This window comes from Mixophyes fleayi, chromosome 4 (genome assembly GCF_038048845.1).
Source record: "Mixophyes fleayi isolate aMixFle1 chromosome 4, aMixFle1.hap1, whole genome shotgun sequence".
NCBI classification, from domain to species: domain Eukaryota; kingdom Metazoa; phylum Chordata; class Amphibia; order Anura; family Limnodynastidae; genus Mixophyes; species Mixophyes fleayi.
The window spans coordinates 69,986,484-70,009,435 of NC_134405.1; the positions used below are offsets into that span (position 1 = coordinate 69,986,484).

Genomic DNA, 22,952 nt, shown 5'->3' on the forward strand with positions numbered 1-22,952 from the left:
TATCACATGCCAGACGTATAAACTGTTACACAATACCATGTTATCAGGATTATAGGGTGCGCTTACAGTGGGATAGTCTACTGTGTCCAGCTTGCCAGCTGATGACTATCAATGATTGGTAAAGGAAGACGGGGCCAGGTTAAAACTTTGAATGTCTGTCCCTTCATCTCATTAGTCATATATCGCATATCGTTCTACACATCCTAAAGGAAAAGCATGTGTCAAATATAACATGAGATTACAATGACAAGGGGGGGAAAGATTTTGAGACACCTGGGTGTGTGTGTGTGTGTATATATATATATATATATATATATATATATATATATATATATATATATATATATATATATATATATATATCCTCATCCATCATCATCCATCATCCATCATCCATCATCCATCATCCATCATCCATCATCCATCATCCATCATCCATCATCCATCATCCATCATCCATCATCCAATATTTTTAAACTGATCTATAAAAGTGGTTTGTATAAAACGTCTGCATATGTCATTAATATTTTATTATACTATATATGGGTCAGAACATCCGCAGATTTTGTCACTGCTGAATGCTTTCTCTTGTAGTATTCTGTTGTGGAATACTTTTGTTTTTGTTTTGTTACCATTAAAATGCCCATGTATATACTTACTGGCCTATCGCTGTGTATTTTCTCTCTGATTAGGTGGAAGAACTGGTGGGTGAGAGGCATTCTAACTCTGGCCATGATCGGCTTTTTCTTCATCATCATCTACTTGGGACCCATTGTGCTCATGATGATTGTAAGTATGACCTGGGGGTTTCTCTACGTGTGTAAGCCTAAAGTGTGTTTTTACATGCGTCTTATTCCTCCTGCAGGTGATGTGTGTCCAGATTAAATGTTTCCAGGAAATCATCATGATCGGCTACAACGTCTACCATTCCTATGACCTTCCCTGGTTTCGTACACTTAGCTGGTAGGTAAAGGAGCCGGGACGGGTGCATGTAAATCTAAATCTTAGGCAACTGATCCAATTACATCTCTTGTTTTTTTTCCAAATGGCAGTATTCATTCTAGATTGATGTGTCATGAAATCTGCTTTTTATTTTATTTTCTTTCTTTTTGGGTACCATCTCTTTAAAGGTTTGGGGGTGGGGAGTTTGAGTTGTTTTTTTTCGCACCCCCCAGATTTTTTGTGCGTATTCCCAACTATCATATTGATGCACCTCTACGTATCCAGTTGCTCTATAAAGCACTGCGTAACCTTTGTATGTCTTTAGGTACTTCTTGTTGTGTGTCAATTACTTCTTCTATGGAGAGACTGTCACCGACTACTTCTTTACATTAGTCCAGAGAGAGGAGCCACTCAGAATCCTCAGCAAATACCACCGCTTCATCTCCTTCGCCCTCTACTTAATAGGTAGGTTGTCCTGTATTGCTACTTCAAGTAGTTATTAATATAAACCGCACTACACCATGCTTGCTTTATGAAGTATTCTATGTACTGTGAAGTACATTAAGTACCTCCAGCAATTTGTGTTTTAAAGGAAACGTCCACAATGGGCTCAGATGGGTGGGGGGATCTTGGAGAAGCGGTCCTTGCGCCTTCCCTGGGCTCATATAGGTGGGGGATCTTGGAGAAGCGGTCCTTGCTCCTTTCTTGGGCTCAGATGGGTGGGGAATCTTGTTGAAGACATCCCTGCTCCTTCCTTGGGCTCAGATGGGTTGAGAAGCTTGGGTAAGCGGTCCTTACACCTTCCTTTGGCTCAGCTGGGTGGGGGGATCTTGGGGAAGCGGTCCTTGCTTCTTCCTTGGGCTCAGATAGGTGGGGGGTCTTGTGGAAGCGGTCCTTCCCTGGGCTCATATAGGTGGGGGATCTTGGAGAAGCGGTCCTTGCTCCTTTCTTGGGCTCAGATGGGTGGGGAATCTTGTTGAAGACATCCCTGCTCCTTCCTTGGGCTCAGATGGGTTGAGAAGCTTGGGTAAGCGGTCCTTACACCTTCCTTTGGCTCAGCTGGGTGGGGGGATCTTGGGGAAGCGGTCCTTGCTTCTTCCTTGGGCTCAGATGGACGGGGGGGTCTTGTGGAAGCGGTCCTTCCCTGGGCTCAGATAGGTGGGGGGATCTTGGAGAAGCGGTTCTTGCTCCTTTCTTGTGCTCAGATGGTTGATTCGGAAATGAATAAATTGTTAGACCAAGAGGTCATAAAGTGAAGGTGAAAGATAGCAGGAGGAAGCAGATGTTCAACAGCGAGATTACAGAGTTAGCTTCCCAGCTGATGTGATGGGAGTTGACTAACAACCATAGTAGTAACACACTTATAGTGTGAAAATAAAATAAAAAACAAGCAAAATATTTTAAAATGTGAACAAGGTGTAACAAGAAATCAAAATGAGGACACAAGATGGACCAGTCAGTGCCTCTGTGCATAGTACGATCTATGTCTATACAATGTACAGTTTTGGATGGCTGTATATTGCTTATAGGACCTGATTCATGTTCAGAGATACATCCGCTTGTGTAGTGTATCTTTCCCAGAAATGGACCTTACGCCAATGAACGCAATTACATGCAATTAATGTCCAAATGAAAATGGCTCAATTGACTATGACTTGAGAGGCGGAACAGGGGAAGGAAGAGGGAAGGGTCAGATTAATGCAGGCCATGTAAAATAAGGGTGTTTCAACGTAGATGTGGACGATTCAAGACCTGTGTTTGTCGTAAGGTTACGCTTGTTTTCAGCCATATCTTTTGCACCCGCTACAGGTCAGGTGTAATTTCTGACTGATAGTGATTACTGACACTGCATAATCTTTGATTTAAAAAGTACACTTATGCCTGCCAATAGCTATAGCAGAACAGCTGTATACAACTAAGATATACTATTTAAATGCAAAGAGTATTTATATAAATGATTATACTTTTAAGAGATAAATTTAATGATCAGAAAAAAGTCTTTTCATTCTTAAGTGACCTTTAACTGTACTTACACATGTGCGCGTACGCTGTCTGTTCTGTGTCCTCATACGGCAAGTACTGTTTAGGCAAAGCATACTTCTACCTAGATTCAAATCGAGATGTATCTTAATGTACGCTTGCGTGCAAGCTGCGCTTGGACATGAATCAGGCCCATAGTGTACAGTATTGTGCTTCAAACCATGTGCTTATTTTACCTTTATGTGGCATGTAGATATACAAGTCTTGTGTATGATACAGGTATAAAATGTTGACACATGCATAAAACACTTTTTTTTTTTACATCTAGGGTTCTGCATGTTTGTGCTGAGTCTGGTGAAGAAACATTACCGTCTACAATTTTATATGGTATACACATTGGCTTTAATCTTGTGTACAGCCTAATGGTATTTTCAAGGGAGTCTACTTAAGAGAACTTCCCACCAATGGCATGAAGTATTTGTGCATAGTGTATGGGTGGTGGCATAGAGAGAAGATTGTCGTTGATAGGGGATAACAAGCCAACATTCCAGATATCAATCTATTCTGAGTAAGATAAAACATGAGTTTATTTCTGTTAGCACAATAACTGTAAGTAATGTGTGTTGCTGTTGATAGATCTTTGTCTTGCTCAGTGGTTAATGCTGTTCTGTCCCCTCCTCAATCTTCCTCCGCTTTGTAAGTAATAACTAGTACATATGATACCGCTGTGCTACAAATCCGCACACTGTGGCTCCTCGTACAGTAACAAAGCCCACAGTATACTAAAATGGTGATAAGCCTATGCAAAGCTTTGGACAATCCTGGTCAAACAGCATGTTTTATAAAATCTCTAGTTCACCCCATCTCTGTGTGTTCCAAGCTTAAATACGTATTTTAAAGCACAATTACTATTTACTTTAACACATTGGGGGATAACTTAATGCTGTGACTGCGGTTACAATAAATGTATGGAAAGGTACTATTTCTTGGTGAATGTAAAGCCTATAAACAGTTTTTTCTTGTTAAATGAATGTTTTATATAAACACTAGTTTGTTTTAATTTGTTTTATATTTTGTTTGCAATTCAATACCTGTTGTGAAGTAAACCACTAAAAATCACACGTTTTGCACACTAGAAGGTGTCTATATTGTCTATATTGTGTTTATATTGACCATAGAGCCACCAAGTATCTTATTAATCATGAACAAGTGCAGAATGTTTGCCTGGTATTTCTTATCAAGAACTTTTGGCACAAACCTCATTCTGAACAGAATGTAACATTTCCAAGACTAACAGGCATCCAAAGCTTAATTGTCTACACAGTTAGTATAAAGTCCTTTTAACAAGTGGCTATTTTGATGCTCTTTACATGGCTGATTTAATATCAAAGCAGAATGGAGGGGCTGCCATAGTACTCCTGCTTATACAGAATTATACCTTAACTGCACTCAAGATATGGTGTCTGTAGGAGTGTTTGGTTGGGGTGGCTGCGCCTGTTTATTCGCAATGGCAACAATTTTACTATTTTGCAGCTTTATTAACGGTTTTTGTTTGTGGCTAAAACTCTTCTTTTTGATTTGCTTTTCTAGTTTGGCTGGACTCATGTCACTCTCCTGATTGTTGTTACACAGTCACACTTAATAATTCATAACCTGTTTGAAGGCATGATCTGGTGAGTTCTGATTCTTCTACTGTTAGACATAGTCCTGTTACCTGCAGCAAGTGTTCTCTTACATCAGACAACAGCTTATCATTTCACTAGTAACTAGTGACCTTATTGGCGTCCCTAAACAAGTCCAGTTTGAACCTGGACATGGGTGCTTAATATGAGAATATGAAAGTCAGTATTTTCTTGTTAAGTGATTAATTGCAATGTTTGTCAGCGCTTTAGAGAAGCCTGTTAATTGACAGGTTCAGTCATTGTATGAAAACAAATGTATGGAATATTCCGTCTATTACAATATACTGTTTTGTTTTCTTACTTTATATTTTATCATTGTTGTATAAAAATCTACTAGAAATTTTATTTCTCACATATCCCATGGCTAGGATGTCCTACAGTTGTTGTCACCCATCTACTCCAATGTTCTTGTGGTAAAGCGAGTCTTTGAAATACTATGCATTTTATACCCTGTGTGGCTGTTTTGTCATATGTTCAGCTGCTTTAAGCTAGGCGCACACTACAGAAAATGTCTCCTGATGCGATATCTTTAACGATTTTATCAACGACTAAAAGTCCCAATCAGCGTGCTGATTCATGTGTGGACACGTACACAATTTACCTTCAGATCTGTGCTCTTCATCTGTCATACCCATCTGCAGAAAAAATTGGGACTCTGTAAACTCTATGGAGATCTGCCTACACTGCTGGTCGTGAGTGCATACACACTGCAGAATTTGCCTGACGTTGTTCCATCATTCAAAGAGATTTTTAATCTGTTTATAGAATCAAATCAAACAATACAATGTGCTCTGGTGCAATAAAACATGATCGTGGGAGCATGCACACTAATGCGATATCAGACCTAATAGTCGTTTATTGTGTGATTGGCACGATAATCGGATTAGAATCCTGTATTGTGTACCCAGCTTTATGCAGATGACCCACATGCCAATATCACTTATGATCATGGCAAATTGTGTGGCCCCACAAGCAAAAAAGCCAATATTGGATCGCTAGTTGTATCCGGTCAGCAGATGACTGCTATTATGTTCTCACAGGTCCTTGTGTGAGTTGGTTGCTCATGATCTATAACTTGCCAGTCTGACCGCTCACGTTTGTGGCTAAATTGGAAAGTGTTTGTGCTGCTCTGTCCTTAGGCCGAGTGACAGGATTAGCCTGTGTATGTACAGTGGAGAAGAAAACTCCCTAAAACACTACACTCGTCAATATAGCGTACTGTTCCTGTTTCAGCAATATTGCTCTAACACCTCTTTTTTACTATGCTAACACATTGCAAAGATGGTGAGATCTAAGGCAAATAATTGTATGATTATAAAACCACTTTGTATTTCTGCGTTGCTCTCTGTATAGTACAGGCCGCATAGTGTCCAGGTATATTATATTTAACATGAATAATAAAGCATGTATAAGTAGTGTAGAATAGGTTTGTGCTGGGGGTGCCTTAGTTTATGAACTCCTGCGTGGTGGACTGTTCACAATCTTCATATCTAGAGTTTTCTGCAGATGAAGTAACTAATAGACTGTAAGCTGGATAATGGGTCTGATCTCTTCCTCTTCAGCTCTGAAGCTAAAACCGATTTTAATATGTCCAGCCATGGGAGATTTATGTCTGCTGTAAGGGTAAAATTTGGTAGAAATCTATTCTGTGTATTTGCATTGTATTATGCAATCCCAAAAGCACACAATCTAATAGTGGAGGGTCTGGTTCATGGATGAGACATCTGAGGCCATTGCCTTAGGCTGGGTACACACTGACCCATGTGTTATCTACAACGATTGTGCCAATGTCTGAAAACAAAAAGTCCCGTTCAGCTTGCTGACTCCTGCGTACGTACATGCAGATGCAGGTATAGTTATGAAACTGCCAATCGTCTCTAAGGTAAATACTAGTACTACGTTTTGCTGCTGGACCTGTAGCAGATAAGATACACAACATGTTAGGTTCCCATCAGCCTAAGTTGTTAGGAATTAAGTGTTTTCTCAGTTTTTATAAACATTTGTGGAGTTTTTTTTGGAATAAATGCCCCCACCCCCCTGACCCCAGAAAAAAAAAATCCTAATACTATTGTTTTTATTTGCTTTGCCACTGCCAGGAACGCAATGAAGAGCTAACCCACAACATGTATCCATAACAATGGACAGATCTTGCTCTGGCTGAGAATTTTATGACCATTTTAAAGAATTTGTGAATAAATAGAAGCTTGTAGCCGGGCTATTTACAGACACAATGTCAGTCACTTTGTGACATACGTCCTCAGAGATGTTGCAGCTTTCTAAGGATGGGTTCACGCTGCAGAAATTTTCCGACCAATTTGTTTTCTATAACGATTGTACTAACAGCTGAAAGAAAAAGTCATGATCAGCATGCTGATTCAGGGATACACACTATACATGAAAATAATTACCCTCAGATCTGTGCTCTTCATCTGTCATAACCGTCAGCTGAAAAGATAATGACTCTGTAATCTCTATGGAGGTCCTGATAGTGAGAGCACACACACTGCAGGATTGGAAGTTCCATAGCTGAGCGAGATTTATAGTTCTGCTGAACAATCACATCAAACCGTGGTTGGTGCTTTGGAACAGCTAGCGTTCATTGTCTAAGTGTACACACTAATTTGATAATCGGGCTGATTGGCCCAATAATTGGCTGAAAACACTGTAGTGCAGTGGTTCCCAAACTGTGCGCCTAGGCTCCCTGGGGTGCCTTGGAGATCTCACAGGGGTGCCTCGGGCAGGGCCAGTGCTAAGCAAGGTGGGGGACTACTTGGTAATTATTTTGGCTTAGGGGTGCCTTGAAAACATTTTGGAAACCCTAAGGGTGCCTTGAATTGAAAAAGTTTGAAATACACTGCTGTAGTGTGTACCCAGCCTGAAGCACAAGGCTTGTTTCTAATATTGTGTTCCTTTTCCTGAAGGTTCATAGTGCCTATCTCATGTGTCATCTGTAACGACATCATGGCATACATGTTTGGGTTCTTCTTTGGCCGAACTCCTCTAATCAAGGTAATTACATCACACAATATTGTTTCACAGCATCTCTAATTGTCTTTGCATGCATTGTTGTTCTAGTGCCTTGCTGGAGACGGATATTGTTATCCATGTACAGGTCAATAGTAATAATAATAATGAATGGATGTGTAAATTCTGTTGGATTATGCTATTGGTCCTCTGCATTGTTGTATATTTTAGTTTTTCCTTTAATTATATTTTGTGCAGTTCAGTTAGAGTAAATCTGCATTGGGGTTCTTCCCTTGTGTGGTGCCAACAAGCTTTATGTGTGTGGGTTGGGGTGGTGTGTAAGTCTTTGTTTCCAGCTTCTTCCCCCGACTCTGTTACTTTGACCTCTGTGAACCCACCCCTCTTCCTGTGTACTTATAGTAAAGTGAACGTGGGAGAGTTATGTCTTCTCAAAAAAAAAGTCAAGGAAGTAATGAATGTTTTTCAAATGATTTGCCTTCTGTAGAGTATACTGGTGCATAGTTATAGCAAGCCTTCCAGCACAAATAATCTTATATACCTATAAACAGATCTGTATTTCACAGTATTACTTAAAGGGTTAGGACACTGCAGGTTTTAAGGACAGTCCAATTCATCTTCAGTCATTTTTAATGTAGCTGTCCAGAGTAAATATATGAATGATCGGCAATCTCTGACCTGCTGAAGAGATTACTATGATTATGAAGTGTGCTCTCTAGCGTTCCTCTTCTCTGTCCTGATTTGGTTCTCCCCTGTGCTCTCGCCAGCTGTCGCCCAAGAAGACGTGGGAAGGATTTATCGGAGGTTTCTTTTCTACAGTCTTGTTTGGGTTACTGGTAAGTACTGTGCTCTGCCAGGTATTGTATGTATTTTGTCATTGAGTAGAAAGATGAACTGTTAGCAGAACCTGATGGTCAGCCATCATCATTCTGGCTGAAAATGTGACAGCTGTGTATATTTCTTAGTTTCTATATGCCAGCTTCTAAATTGTTCTATCAAATGCCAGTTTTCCTATTCTCTCATTTTATGTTTAATTCAGAATTTGTAGGAGAGCTGTGTTATCTCTCTCTATGCACAGGAAGTGGTATTCCCGTATCGGGAGCCAGCTGGTGGCTCTCTGCCCACAGCGTTCATAATACTGCTGAGATGCTAAGGCAGTCATGTAAGACGCCCAAGCAGAAGCAAGGGAGAGTTAATTCAGTGTTTTTCCAGGTGGCTTACTAGATCCATACAAATGGATCTAATGGTTTATCGATCACCATTAGATCTAGTTTACCTTGGAGTGCTGGAAATACAAGAAATCTATTTTATGGTTTGGTGACTCTGCAAACTCTCTCTTGGATACAAAATTCTGCATATTAAATAAAAAAAGTACAGTAATATGGAAAATACCTAATTTATTTAACTGCTGTAAGAGCTAAAATAACACATGTGCAATAGTGACTGGTAGCCATTGTGACACACTATGGAGATGTTTGAGAGATCCCGAATGATATATGAACATCATGGTAACTGCACCTTCATGTATTCTGTTATCCCCAGCACTGCACAAGCCACCCATTCCAGGGGCAAACGCAGGATTCGAGGAGGGGGGTTTCTGCGCCACAATACAAGTGGGTGTGTCCAGTATGTGTAGGGGCGTGGCTACAAACACACACTGTGTCGAACACAGATATGAAAACTGTCCCATACACAGACACACACAAACATGTAAGCTGTCATACACACACATACATAAACGCATAGATATGTAAGCTGTCACATACATAAACACACACATACATAAACACACAGATATGTAAGCTCATACATACATACATACATACATACATACATACATACACACACAGATATGTAAGCTGTCACATACACACACATACATAAACACACAGATATGTAAGCTGTCACATACATACATACATACATACATACATACATACATACATACATAAACACACAGATATGTAAGCTGACACATACATACATAAACACACAGATAGGTAAGCTGTCACATACATACATACATACATACATACATACATACATACATACATACATACACACACACACAGATATGTAAGCTGACATATACACTGACACACACATTCTTACCTTCTTCTGCTGCTGCCTCCTGCATAACACCCATGCTGGCCGTGTGGGAGGAAGGGGCGGGGCCAATATGCCGGCAGAGAGCTGTGCTCACACAGCAGGGGACTGACTGAGACGATTACAAGCAGTAGTGGCTGGTCCCGGGAGAGGGGCCAGCCACTGTAAGCATACAACACCCCAGGTAGGAGAGGGGTTCCTGGGGACTAGGAAACCCTTCCTGGGTGCGCCCCTGCATTCCATTCATCGCCCCTTCTTTTCTACCCTCTGCATTCTTCTTGTTTGCAGCCATATCCCTGTTATATTTTAAAATAACATGACCGGAATAAAAAAAAAAATACTGTTGCGGACATTGCTATTGCCATGGGCAAAAGGACAGTGCTGAGGTACCGGCAGACGCCAAGGTCCAAATTTGTACTGGCTGTGTCTTCCTGCAGTAATGTTTGCGGAATCTTCATTACTCCAAGTATCACCACTACCGTTCCTTCCTGTTTCTTGTTAATGTGTATTTATTCTCTCTGTAGCTGTCCTATGTCATGTCTGGGTACAATCACTTTGTATGTCCCGTGGAATTTAACAACGATTCCAACCGATTTACTGTGGACTGTGAACCATCAGAACTCTTCCAGTTACAAGAATATCCTATACCCGCCATGCTTCAGTCCATCATCAGCTGGGTAAGGACGACAAATGTCAGATCTGTACTTATGAACAAGTCCATCTGTCACTGTGGTTTTATCTTCCTTTTATATTTCATAATGATGTACAGTAATGGGTTATATAAGATGACAAATACAAAAGGCAGACACTATTTGGATCACTAAGCAATTTTAGTTATGTTTCCTTTACCTTCTACTATACAGCACTGTGTAAACACTTAGGTTATTTTTTTAGTTTCTCCTGTCATAAGAGTATCACTCAGTGGTTCCACTTTGTTGTAGTACTCATTGTATTTTAGTTTAAAGTGCACCTATCACATGTGCCTTCTTTACAATACGCATGACTCCTGGTTTTGGTTTAATTTAGTGCAGGCATGTTATTAGAAAGAGATGATGGGATGAACAGGGCCATTGCACTCAGGAGACATACCTGACACCAGCTCAGAGCTGTAATATTAATGGGATGTATTTTGTACCTCCTAATCGCGCTTCAGTGGAGAATTGTATGCATTTGGGGGAAGTGTTTAAAAAGCAAAGCAAAAAAAAAAGCCACACAGTTGTCATATGTAATAGACGACCCTGATCTCCTCTTTCAGAAAAATGCTAGAGTTCGGAGGTTGGACTATAGATCTGACGTTTACATAATTGCACACCGTATTTCAGCCTCCTGGCAAACCTAGGTGCACATCTTCTTAAAGATTAAACAGAAAGAGTGTGCGATGTGGTCCATCTCAGTGCGCTTTGCAGTGCGCTTTGTAAACATGACTCACTGTAGGGAGCCATTTTAAGCAAGTATTTATTAGAATGCAGGCTATTAACTCACAAGTGATTAGAGACCTCAGCAGGACCTCCATAATAGTTATTTGTGGTGGTTTGGTTAGGGACCGTCCTCAGAGACCGCCATTGTTACTCTAGCCCTACCAGATCATGCAGATTCGCTAGAGTAGAAGATTGGGAGATTAACTGTTATCTTCAAGGATGAAAGGTGTGTAGTGCTTAGATCAAATTATTGTACAGCTGTACTATTGTACAGCACATAGGACCTAGGGCTAACCAGTTAGGTACTGCATTCAGTACATGCCGCATTGCCTAGCAGCTTAAATCACCAGGAAATCTGCTGTCCTCTTACAGCAGGGAGAGCTGCAGTACTAAATGACCTGGAGACTAACCATGCTAGATGGAAGGATGGGGGACAGCAGTAGCGGAGATGGCCACATAGGCTGCCCTGGTACTGTTATGGGGCGAGGTGGTGAGAGGGGCCCCAGCGCTGGTCTATCGGCTACTGATGCCTCCACTCTGCTCATGTCCAGGTACTTGCAGAACAATAGAGGGCTAGTCCTGCTGCACATACTCAGAAGAGCAGATCACCAGGCCCCTCCTCAAATTTTGCTATGGGGAGCAACAATTGAGTGTTACTCACCTGGGGTCACATTTTTTTATTTTTTTATTTTATTATTTTTAATTTACATTTTATTTTAAAGTTCCAGTATACATCTCACAGTGCTGGAAGATGAGGGGATGAAATGAACTTCTTACAGTGCAGGAATATAACATGAGAAGTTGGAGTGAGAGTCCTGCTGGCAATAGTTTAGGGGGTAGTATAGAGCGGGTGTTGTAATCTGCAATATCAGAATGTCCAGTTGTGTATGGTACTTCTTGTATTGTAGCACATGGTTACAACATGCTGTGTACAGGAAGTCATGCCGTATGCTTTTGTAAAGTAACATCTAGTGGCTGCACTGCAGAATACACGTGACAGCCTGGTATTGCGTACATTGTATTGCTACCTGGATTAAGGTTGCGTTTTGCTTTCCATGTCCTCTCAGAATTAATAAAAGTTTAGTAAGTCATTAGCATGTAAGTGAAAGCCTTCCGGTTATATACAGGTAATATCCATAATAAAAAGTTAGCAACCTCTACAAAATACTTTAAGTTTGTTAACAAATAACACATCAAAACCATAGTGTGGTGTGAAACATACAGGGACAAAGCACATAGCAAACATGGAGAGTCAACCGCAGGACCCTAGTCTGGATGCTGCCGTTGATCCACACTCCAGCCCAAGCATCGCCAGGTAGAGACAGACAAACAGACTTGCTTCCTTCTCATCTCTCTCTGTAACTTATAGTTAGGGGTCCCAGGCAGGCTTGCTGTTTATTGAATGGTGCCTGGTACCCACTTGAGAATGAATCGGATGCAATAGTGAGCTAGAACCAGAGAGCGGCTCATTGATGAACAAAAGGTGTATTGGAAATTGCTAGTCAGAGCTGCTTTAATTTGTGGAAAAATTGTCTCTATATAAATTTTCCATGTAGTAAGAAATGTTCCTATAATTTTATTTTTCCCTTTCGTGCCATCGTATTGATCCAATCCATTCTAAATAAGTAAAACAGCCTATTAGTAGCTATGCTGGCTGCATTTCTGGAATGAATTTAGGAGAACGTATGTAAATATATACAGATATTGAGACGCACACAAGCTGTGTTTTTCATTACTGCTAACACAACAGTTATTTGGTTCAATCCAGTTACTTGGATACAATAAAGAGTTTGATAATAATATAACATTGTGAAATGAGGAAAACAAATGAAGCATATTCAAAATACTTTAGGTAATCTTCTGTTACTGCTTGGAAGTGTAGTTATTATTGGTCTGTATTTCATATACAGAATAGGATACTTAACTAAAGTGGCAGTGAGTGTATAGGGTTCATGCAGAAAGAGGTGTGTACTTTATTATAGACATTAACGAATAAGTCGCCTCAATTATTGGTCACATTTACATATCGCATGTCCTATTCTTTTCACCTTCTCCTGCAGAAAACAATCTGGATGTATCCTTTCCAAATACACAGTATTGCTCTTTCCACGTTTGCTTCACTCATTGGGCCGTTTGGAGGATTCTTTGCCAGCGGATTCAAGCGAGCGTTCAAAATAAAAGTAATTATATGTGTGGGACGCGCTTGTGTTGTGTGAATGCAGTCGCTGTTGGTGCAGGGTTATTCCGTGTACTGATTATTCGGTCAGCTTGACCTTTTGAACTCCTTCATAGCTTAATCCCAAACAACCAGTATGCCACAACTACCGGAGTATGGAATAATCCTAAAGGATTCCGTGTGTGGATGAAATGGGCTATTTCAGAGGGCAGAAATACCCTCTGGCATTTTATGGTGTCTTAAAGGAGAACCTTGAAGGCTTTCTCCTACAGAAGCAGCCAGGTGGTGTCCCTCCCCTGGAACCTCCACCCTTACCTCATGCTTGTCTCTAGAGGAGCCATATTTTTTAGTCATGCAGGCTACAGTGGACTGGAGGCACATAGAGAACATTTTCCCAAGTTTAGCTGTGGATTGATGACTGGACCTGACTGTCCAGGCGAGGTGTACCTTCATTCCACAACTAGCTAGCGTCCTGCATGTCCCACCCTTCAGATCCTGCAATGAGAGGTAGAGCTAGGGATGATGTTCTCAGAGGAAGGACACCAATTTATATCCCATGCAGATAATGGGTCCTTGAATTAATTTTTTTTTTCTCCTTGTAACCTCCCTACCATGTGCTGCCTCAATTCCTTATGTTTCTTTGTTTCCACAGGATTTTGCCAACACCATCCCTGGCCACGGAGGTATCATGGACAGATTTGACTGTCAGTACTTGATGGCCACGTTTGTGAACGTGTACATTGCCAGCTTCATCAGGTGGGCAATGGATGGATCCTGTGTGATTAGTAATGGGCCACTACCAGCAGGAACACAATTCACGTTCATGTTCTCCTTCCCCTGACTGTCTGTACAATGCTCAGTCTACAAATCCTAAATACACAAATGGGACGTTTCCTTAATTTGGAGGACTAATTAAAATCTAGTACAATACATTTAAAAATCCATGTTGGAGGAGATGCTTTGGCAACAATGATTTGTCCTCATCCTGTGTTCCTGTGAAAGTACATTATTTGATCTCTCGTTCTATCAAATATATTACAGTTTAATAATTCAATCCTTAATTTGTACACCGTCTCAACAGGAGTCAAAATTTAAAGGGAAACTCTGCTTTCAAAGAATCCTATTATCCAGGCAATTATTATTATTATTAACAGTGATTTGTACGGTGCACTCCCTTTACAAATCAGTAATTGTTTATAGTGTAAATACAATATTGTACAATAAGTTTATCCTATTTAAGGGCAGTAAAACGGTCTAGCAACCAGTATACAAACTTTTTTCCTTTATGTGAGACTAGCCTTAAACTCATGATCATTTTGATGTAAATATTGAAGATTCTCTTTTCTCTTTTCTCTTTTTTTTTCTTTTATAGGGGTCCCAATCCGAGTAAACTAATTCAGCAGTTTTTAACTTTGCGTCCTGACCAACAAATTCACATCTTCAACACACTAAAACTGCACCTAACAGAAAAGGGGATGCTGGGAAATGGTGAGGGGGTGTAAAACGACTGTATGCCCGGTCTTGGCGACTCCTCGACCCGATGCCGCGTGTGGGTTCACTGTACAACAATGCTGTTCCGGCCCTTCCCTGAGAGGACTCCTTAACCCTTCTGCTGCCGGAGAAGGTTCCAGAAGTCGCTTCCTCTGTGTAAACATTTGTGCAATGTCCTATTTTGCCTTTTGTTCTCCTTTTTTCACCAAGCTTCTGTTTACATGTACCTTCTGAAGACCCAGCCTGTTGCCTATTCAGCTACGCTCACAGAGGAGTAACCTAGAGAATATGCCACGATCTCACACACTGACAAGTTATGGGGGGACGGGGACATTCCTTAGAGTGAAGAAAAACTGCTTGAATTTCATTGTCAGAACTACTAAAGGGAGTTTCCACCTCCCGATTTTAACCCTTTATTTGGCAGTGTTGCTCTCAAGATGAATTTCGCATTACTTTTATGTAACAATGTTTACATTTTTATCCTCTCCTTGTTAGAGGTGCTTCAGAGTCTAGAGTACCATCTAAATGTGTGTTCAGAGTAGTCGGTGGTTTCCGAAGTTCCAATATTGATCACTAGGTGGTGTATGAATACAGTGCTGCAAGAAACATTTTACTTAATATTTTCAATGCTTGCCAAATAAAGGGTTAATCTCTTGCATTGTACATGCCGCTTATACTAAACGCATTGCATTATCTTTCCAAGTCCTCCTCCTCAGACTGGTTTTATATTTTACCCTGGAATGTGATCCACGGCGGCTCTGTGTATAGTTGTATGAAAAGCAGAGAGCACAGCTAAGCTCTGCACTAACCCATGACATTAAGCATAATACATATAAGACACATATGTAGTAAAAGCTACAGGGCAGCATGAATAACCTAGCTGATAAATGAAAGTCATCCTGTGGTGGGTAACAACTCCATGGTGTATTCCAGTTTTTCTTTACTCCACGGTCATGAATATCCTCTATTTATATTTTATAGGCTGTATGGGATGTTGTAGTATTGTGTTTACCAGCCTTCCTGAGCACTGACACCGATCCTAAGTTATAAATGTACTGTTCACATTTTAGCATTTCTATATATTAGATTTTTATGTAACTGTTACATCATGTTTAAATTATTTACGTTATTGTGTTATGGCTTGTAATGAAGCTCTGGTCATTTAGACAGTTTGGCCCATTTACAGGGTGCAGTGGGTTTAGCAGTGCCCTGCAGTGTAAGTCAGCGTACAATATATTCTAACACAGTGCATATAGTCTGTGTTATTCTGCGGGAACTTTCCTTTACACAGGGTTAATCAGTTATTCAACATTCTTCCTTATTTCTTATTTTAACTACTTATTTGACCAGTTCCTTAAACATGTTTAACTGTTACTTACGGGTTTTCTATATGTAGCACAATTTTTATTGGGAAATGAATTCTATACTTGGAGCCCATTCATTGTTGAATGTATCTGATGCTGTACGTTATAGCTGGCTCAAAGAGCACCTGTCTCCTACAAACCATGGTGGGAGCCATATGCTGGATAGTACCTATCATTTCACTGGGGCGTCACCGGGTCCTGGTGAATTGAGAGGCGGCATTCACATTAACACTGGTTCAGCCCACAAAACGCGTGGCAGATAGAATAGCTAGGTGTAGATAAGGGCACTTTAAGCAAGCGGCTAGTACTGTTTGGTATGCTGCTTTCCATGAATCCGTTTCATTCACAGCGCCATCTAGTGTTTTGGAGAGGTCCTTCATAAGCTTTTGGGACAGGAATTTACTAGCATTTACACATGGTCCAACAATATACTGTACATATTTTAAGCCAAGTGATATGTCCTTTTTAAATACCTGCTGTTACATGGTTGTTTCTGTGCCTCCCATCGGTATTTACTCTGTGTTAATACAGCAGTACCCAATTCTCCTAGAAATAGAAAGAATGGCGGGGTAAAGGGAATGTGTGATGTCATTGTACATTGAAATGTTTGTTAGCGTCCTGTAGCTGAGTGCCAGGTGCTTTGTAGATTCTTTTCTTTTTGCTAGCCCTTTCTCCATTCAGTTTGGAAAATGGATAGTAGAATTTGGCTCAGAATAATAGGTTTGCCTTAATTCTATTTCATTCTATTCTTACAAGGATTCCGTAGGTTTTGGTATTCAACCTGTTTGCTTAAGGTTAAATGCTGACCAAACTTGGACTTTACTCAGCCCTGTTTACTTACACATACAGACATTCAGATAAAGAGTGTAAACTGCATGGCCCAACTGACCAGGCCGGCAGAGATGAGACCTGCAAAATGCCTAATATACCGAGAAGTTTGTTGCCAAAAGTGAAAGTCCAAAATAATGCTAAGAGTATGGAACTACTATATAGGAAAGCAGGTTTTAACTGTAAATTTTACTATATTTTAATTACATGTGTATTGGGCTCTGTTACAAATAATATATATATATATATATATATATATATATATATATATATATATATATATATATATAGATAGATAGATAAATGTATGTACTTATGTTTACATAACAGATTTTCTTTAGTGTCACGTTTTAGACCACAATCATGAAATGAGTAAGGGTCATTTAGTCAATTTATTATATTCCCGTTGCACAAGTTAATGTATTCCACACCATAGAAGCTCTGATAGATTCACCTGCCCCGTCGTAAGCACATGTGGTGATCCTGCTGCTTGGTTTGAGTGGCCAAATTGGAGAACCAGTCTTTTGCCACTTGGGCTGAGTGCCTGCATCAAAGTGCTGAATTCTGATCCAATTTATTCTTATAGGATTTGGCATTGTGGGTATTTTGGGGCAAGACACTTGTATATCTGGAACATTGCTCAATAACATCTGTAATATAGCAGCCACAATTACTCCTCCATTTGGAGTAAGCGGCTAGTGATCCTTGAGCCACTTGATTGCTGGTGTAAGTAAAGTGTTTGTACCAATGAATCCTTTCCTGTTTTAGAAAATAAGGAATATAGTAAAACACCCTTCGTGTATCCTGTAACTAGAATAAACTGCTTTGGAACATGTTTACAGATGAGAAATGATCCCAGGTGTCTTCAGCTTTTAGAGTGTGTGTATTACATGTATTCATCCTGCTATAGAGAGAATATATCGAGGGTCCTCCTAACACAAAGCAAATATGTGACTGAAATATGAAACCTGTCACTTTTTAGAGAGAGACCAGGCATCTCCCTGGTTCCTGCAAACACTTGTCACATGACTATCCCTAGCCACTGCTGTCACACTGCCCCCTGCATTTCATGTGGTGTATGTACATGATTTTTAACATTTTTATTTAACCCTAGTTGGTTTGCCTTGCATGTCCATTAAATGGTTTCTCTCACCCTGAGGTATAAATTGTGAAATTGTTATGTTCCTGTTTTATTGTCTTTGTTCCGTTACCACTGTGAAGTAACGGTAGCCTATATGGAAACCAGTCTTCTCCAAGGGAACCAAACTATGCTTTTGCTGCTATGCTGATACGTGATGTGGACCTGACAGGGAACGGTTCTAAGACGCGACTAAAATGTTACATTTCTTTCCACTGATTTTAAGGGACCGAATCATGAAACAATATTTATATTTTATTTTCGTTTTAATATACTTTAGGGTAGGGTAATTTTTGTTCAAAAATAAAATGTGAAGTTGTTGTTGTTTACTCTGTTTTTATTAATTTGTAAGGTCTGTTGTATCTCTACCAGATAGACCACACCAGCTGGTCACCCTTGTTCTATTTAGCCAACATCAGCCCAATACTGAGGATGCACGGTGATTGTAGTGACTGTATATAAGAACCGTCAGCAGCACAGAGAAAGTCAGACATTTTGTTACATCTGATGACAATTGACTGCTACCAGTTGTTTCAAGGCAGACTCTGGTCACTTTATACTAAGATGAACAAGCCAGCAACCGATATTACAACAAACTAAGTTCAGTTCAAAATGTTAACCTAATATATCATCATTGTGAGATACGTTAATATTTATTGTTTCCTCTTAGTGTTTGTTAGTCTGCCCCTTTCCTTTAGATTGTCAGCTCCCACGAGCAGGGCCCTCTAATCCTCGTGTCGTCCTCCTGTCACCTCGACACTAGGTACTCACACTCTTCTCCCTGGCCTTCACATCTCCATCTATTCAGCATGCTTTAGTTCACTGCCCACTCCTCATCCTTCCCATCTAGTGTTCTGAAATCCTTGTACCTCTGTGCCTGGTGTACCAGTTCTTAGCCAGGTTGATCATTTAATTGCATTTTGTTTCTTATTGCGGTTTGCCTGGTTTGTCCCATGCTCTCTGTACAGCGCTGCGGGCCTTTGTGGCACCTTACAAATAAAAGATAATGATAATTGTAAAGTAGGAGCTTTGTGTATGAATAAAAATCTCTTCATATTAGGAGGAATGAGGCTTGCTACTGGAAAAACCTGTTTGGAGCCGACACAGGAACGGCAGTAGAAAAAATATTCTCCTGGGTAGAGTTTGGCACTGTGTTAGCGAGATAAAATTTGTACTGGAAACAAGGAAGAACGTTTTAGAATGTATACCTTTATAATGACTTACCAGTTCCACATTGTTGCAAACTTTCAGGATGACACCTACCGGTTTTCTCTCTAGGTTTACAAATTGGGAAAAATTTGAAACGGAAACTGAGATGTGTATACAGTGTTGTATGAATCTATGACCAATCCAGTGATTACATTATAAACTGACATGGTGGTGTGATTACTGGCCTATTGTGGGAAGGGACAGGGAAACTGGGACCACAGAAGACAACAGTATATTTAAGAAATATAGTGATTAGGACCGCAAGTCTGGTCCAAGCCATAAGTTGTTCACACATGACAAATTTGAATTCCCTTTACAATAAATGCCCACAAAGCCTTAAAAATAGAAGGTTTCTTATAGTAAAGTTCCAATATAAACATTAACAAAAATATATATAACAGTTGCCATACAATGATCGAACTTAAAATGAGTGTTACTTTATATAGAAGCTGAACGTGTGGCCTTCTGTGGGACTCTATAATGACATCTTTACTCCATACCTACTTGTAGTTACACCACACTTGGAAAACCCTTTTTGCTATCCCAGTGTGTCCGCAGATGGGAGAGCAGGGGCCGGTGTCTATGGTGTTTGGCCTCCCGTTGGATGGAGATTATATATATATAGCCACCAACTGAACACTGTCCTTTCTTCTATATTGTACTAGTGCATCAGGAGATTGGTCTTGGCCATGTGAATTTGAGTATCCACCATGGTAAGATTGTAGCCCTGGTTGATGTACAGGTTGCTGAGGTGCCAGGCTGTAGATCAGTAGAAGTCAACCTGGACCCTACCGCCCACTAGTAGGCAATTCAGTTTTCATGATGGACGGTGGGGTTTTTAGCAATGTTCGACATTGCTAAGTGTTAAACTGGAGCGCTTCACTCCATTTCCATGGCAGCTGATCCCCAGTGTTCTAGTGGCAGGTAGAAGTGGGCCAGGACTCCAGTGTCTGAAAGACATTACTGCGCATACTCCTGAAACCGTAAGTTCGGTTTTCGCACCGAGTCTTGCATTAGTGCCCACAGTGAAGGGATCCATCTAGTAGCAGCTGCGTACATATTCCTTAGGTCTGGGTTTAACGTAAATTACAGTTTTGGGAGGATTTCCCCTTAACCAGCGGTAGTCATCGGTACAACCTGGTCATTTAATAAGAATATTATACTTTAATATAAGTATAAGAGAACCTGTTCACCACAACAAGAAGTGTATACTGCACGGACGTGCAGAGACTGTCACAGAGCATTACAGTGCATACCAACAACCTGCATGTATATATGAGAATACAGTAACCTGTATACTCGTATGCAAGACTGCAGAGTTTGCCTTTTTTTTTTACATAGGCTTATGTTCGTAGCTGCTTATATAGTTAAATACAATAACCCTCCCCTCAAAAAATTACATTGCACTTATGCTAAATTGAGTTACTGCGGCATCGGTGGGTGCTAAGTAAATTTTACCATCAACAAAGATACAAAAGTTGGTGGTAGGTTTTAAAAGGTTGAAGACACCTGTTGTAGATGGAGTGCTTAGATTGGAAATGGTTTTGTGCGAGGTAGGTATGTCCGTGCATGGACTTTTTATTTACAGAGGTTTAGGGTGTGTTCTATGGCATGTGGTGTCAGACACCATTATGGTGGTATCTGAGAAGTTCAGCATTGGTTAGCTTTATTCTGGGGCAGCATTAAATCCATAATTTAGGATTTGGCTGGATACTGGAGTCGCACAGAACTGAATCTGAATCCTAATGTGCATAATAAAATGAAGTGATAACTCCGTGTCGTGTGCTCTATAACGGCAGGGGGGATTAGGTTTCAGATTCTGTTGGTGAAATGCGTGAAACCTGAAGTTTTCAGCTGAATCCTGGACCTAGTGTATACCGTTATGTGAACGCCTTTCAGAGATTCCCGGCTATGTACATTATCTAAATGGTCAATCTGTATCTGGCAACCTAAGAAAACTGAACCCGTTAAAGTAAAATCGTCACTTACTGGGGTTGTGAGAGCAAGTCTGTGGCTGAAGTAACATTCGTGAGAATGAAGCCAGTGTTATTGGTTCCACCACATAAGTACTAAATTATTGTGTAAGTCTTGATCCTATTGGTAATAGTGTTGGGAATTCACAGCATAATGCTCAAACCTTTTTCTGATATTTTTATTATTTTTACATAAAAGATTATTTGCCTGATATTGTAAGAGTTCTTTATCAGGAGCCATTTCATGAACGAGAAGAGTTACTGTGCTACAGATAGGGAGAGCTTGTATTTTGTCCATATAACATTAGAATATAACTTTTATAAAACAAATAAGACATATTGCGCCACATATTGTGGGGAATAACAACCTGGTTGACTATTCACCTTGTTATAAAATCAGATCTTACTTTAGGAATATTTTAATGATGCTTTATCAAGAGACAACTTTTTGGCATAGTGGTGGGTTGCTTTTTTCTCAAAAAGGGAAATATGGGAAAAATGTTGTAGACTGTTTCCTGCTGAAGAAAAGATGTACTTCCACTGACAGGAAGGTATCTATCACGAAAGCAGGAGGCGCAACTGCCACATCCTCTGGCTTACTGAAGCTCCCTCTAGCGATCAGGCAGTGGCTGCTGTCAAAGTACGCAAAAATAAGACTGTGATTGGTTATTAGTGTAGACTGCTTCCTATTGGTTACTATAACAGTACAGCTTCAGTAAGTTGAAGGTTAGAAATTGACTTCTGACAAAAGTTTGCTATAGGGCCCACAAATACCCATTTACACCCCTGTATACCACTAAAATTGTATTAAAGTGCACTGGAGGTGGCCATTTTGTCATGAATATTGTTTGTCCTACAAATTGTGTCCACTGTGTGCAGGTGGCAGGTGCTCTTTTATGAAACTGAATTTTGCATGTAGTACTACCCAGTGCCTGCAGGATGCTCTTTCCACCACAGAATCGTATACCTGTAAGACATCACTTTAAGTACGATTTCCTTTTTAGATGCAAGTAATCATGATGGTTTCAGACAGGGCACAGAGCCCTGGCATATGTATATTGTTTAATATCTAAGTGGCTGCTTTGCTGTGGGACTGGATAGTGGTACATAAATCCTTTATGGTGTTATAGCATGTCACTGGTCCCCAACAGATATCTGTAGCTTGATACTGTATAACAATCATTAACCAAAGTGATTAGAAGCTCTGCATACCTGCTTTGTGCCACAGCTTCAAGACGAATGTTGCTGTAAATCTATCTTTCACACCACAGACCTGAAGATAGAAATCAATGTGCCATATGGGATTGGTCCCATGGTGTTGGTTACGGTCATTGATTGCAATGACTGAAAGACATTGGCATACCCTTTGTTAAAATAAATTAATAAAAATTAAAGCTGACCAGACATGCCCAATGTGGTGGGTCTGACATTGTAGCTTGTGTGGGCTCCAAACTGGCCATCCTGTTCAATCAGAATCTGATTGGCAAGATAGAAAACCTGCTTGGCCGTTGTTTTAGAACTGTAGAGTCTAAGGAAAGACAGTTGCCCGCCAATCTGGTGGTTTAGCAATGAGGTTGAAAAATTATTTTTCTCTCTGTGTTCATCGTTAGTCTCTTGGATTTTGGTCTGCAGCTTGCTCTATATCACTTCAAGAAAAGATCAC

General features: G+C 40.3%; 1 protein-coding gene across 3 annotated transcripts in view; it reads left to right on the forward strand.

Moving 5' to 3' along the window:
- Positions 1 to 18,427, forward strand: part of CDS2 (CDP-diacylglycerol synthase 2) — a 40,822-nt gene extending 22,395 nt beyond the window's left edge. For all 3 annotated transcript variants that reach the window (XM_075207391.1, XM_075207389.1, XM_075207390.1), the window contains 11 exons: positions 693 to 789; positions 866 to 963; positions 1,268 to 1,407; positions 3,251 to 3,309; positions 4,513 to 4,595; positions 7,526 to 7,613; positions 8,354 to 8,422; positions 10,217 to 10,369; positions 13,171 to 13,290; positions 13,939 to 14,042; positions 14,659 to 18,427. In XM_075207391.1, coding sequence (XP_075063492.1) covers positions 693 to 789; positions 866 to 963; positions 1,268 to 1,407; positions 3,251 to 3,309; positions 4,513 to 4,595; positions 7,526 to 7,613; positions 8,354 to 8,422; positions 10,217 to 10,369; positions 13,171 to 13,290; positions 13,939 to 14,042; positions 14,659 to 14,788 — 1,141 coding nt within the window. In that variant the 3' untranslated portion in view covers positions 14,789 to 18,427. The remainder of the gene's footprint in view (positions 1 to 692; positions 790 to 865; positions 964 to 1,267; positions 1,408 to 3,250; positions 3,310 to 4,512; positions 4,596 to 7,525; positions 7,614 to 8,353; positions 8,423 to 10,216; positions 10,370 to 13,170; positions 13,291 to 13,938; positions 14,043 to 14,658) is intronic.
- The last annotated feature ends 4,525 nt before the right edge of the window (positions 18,428 to 22,952 follow it).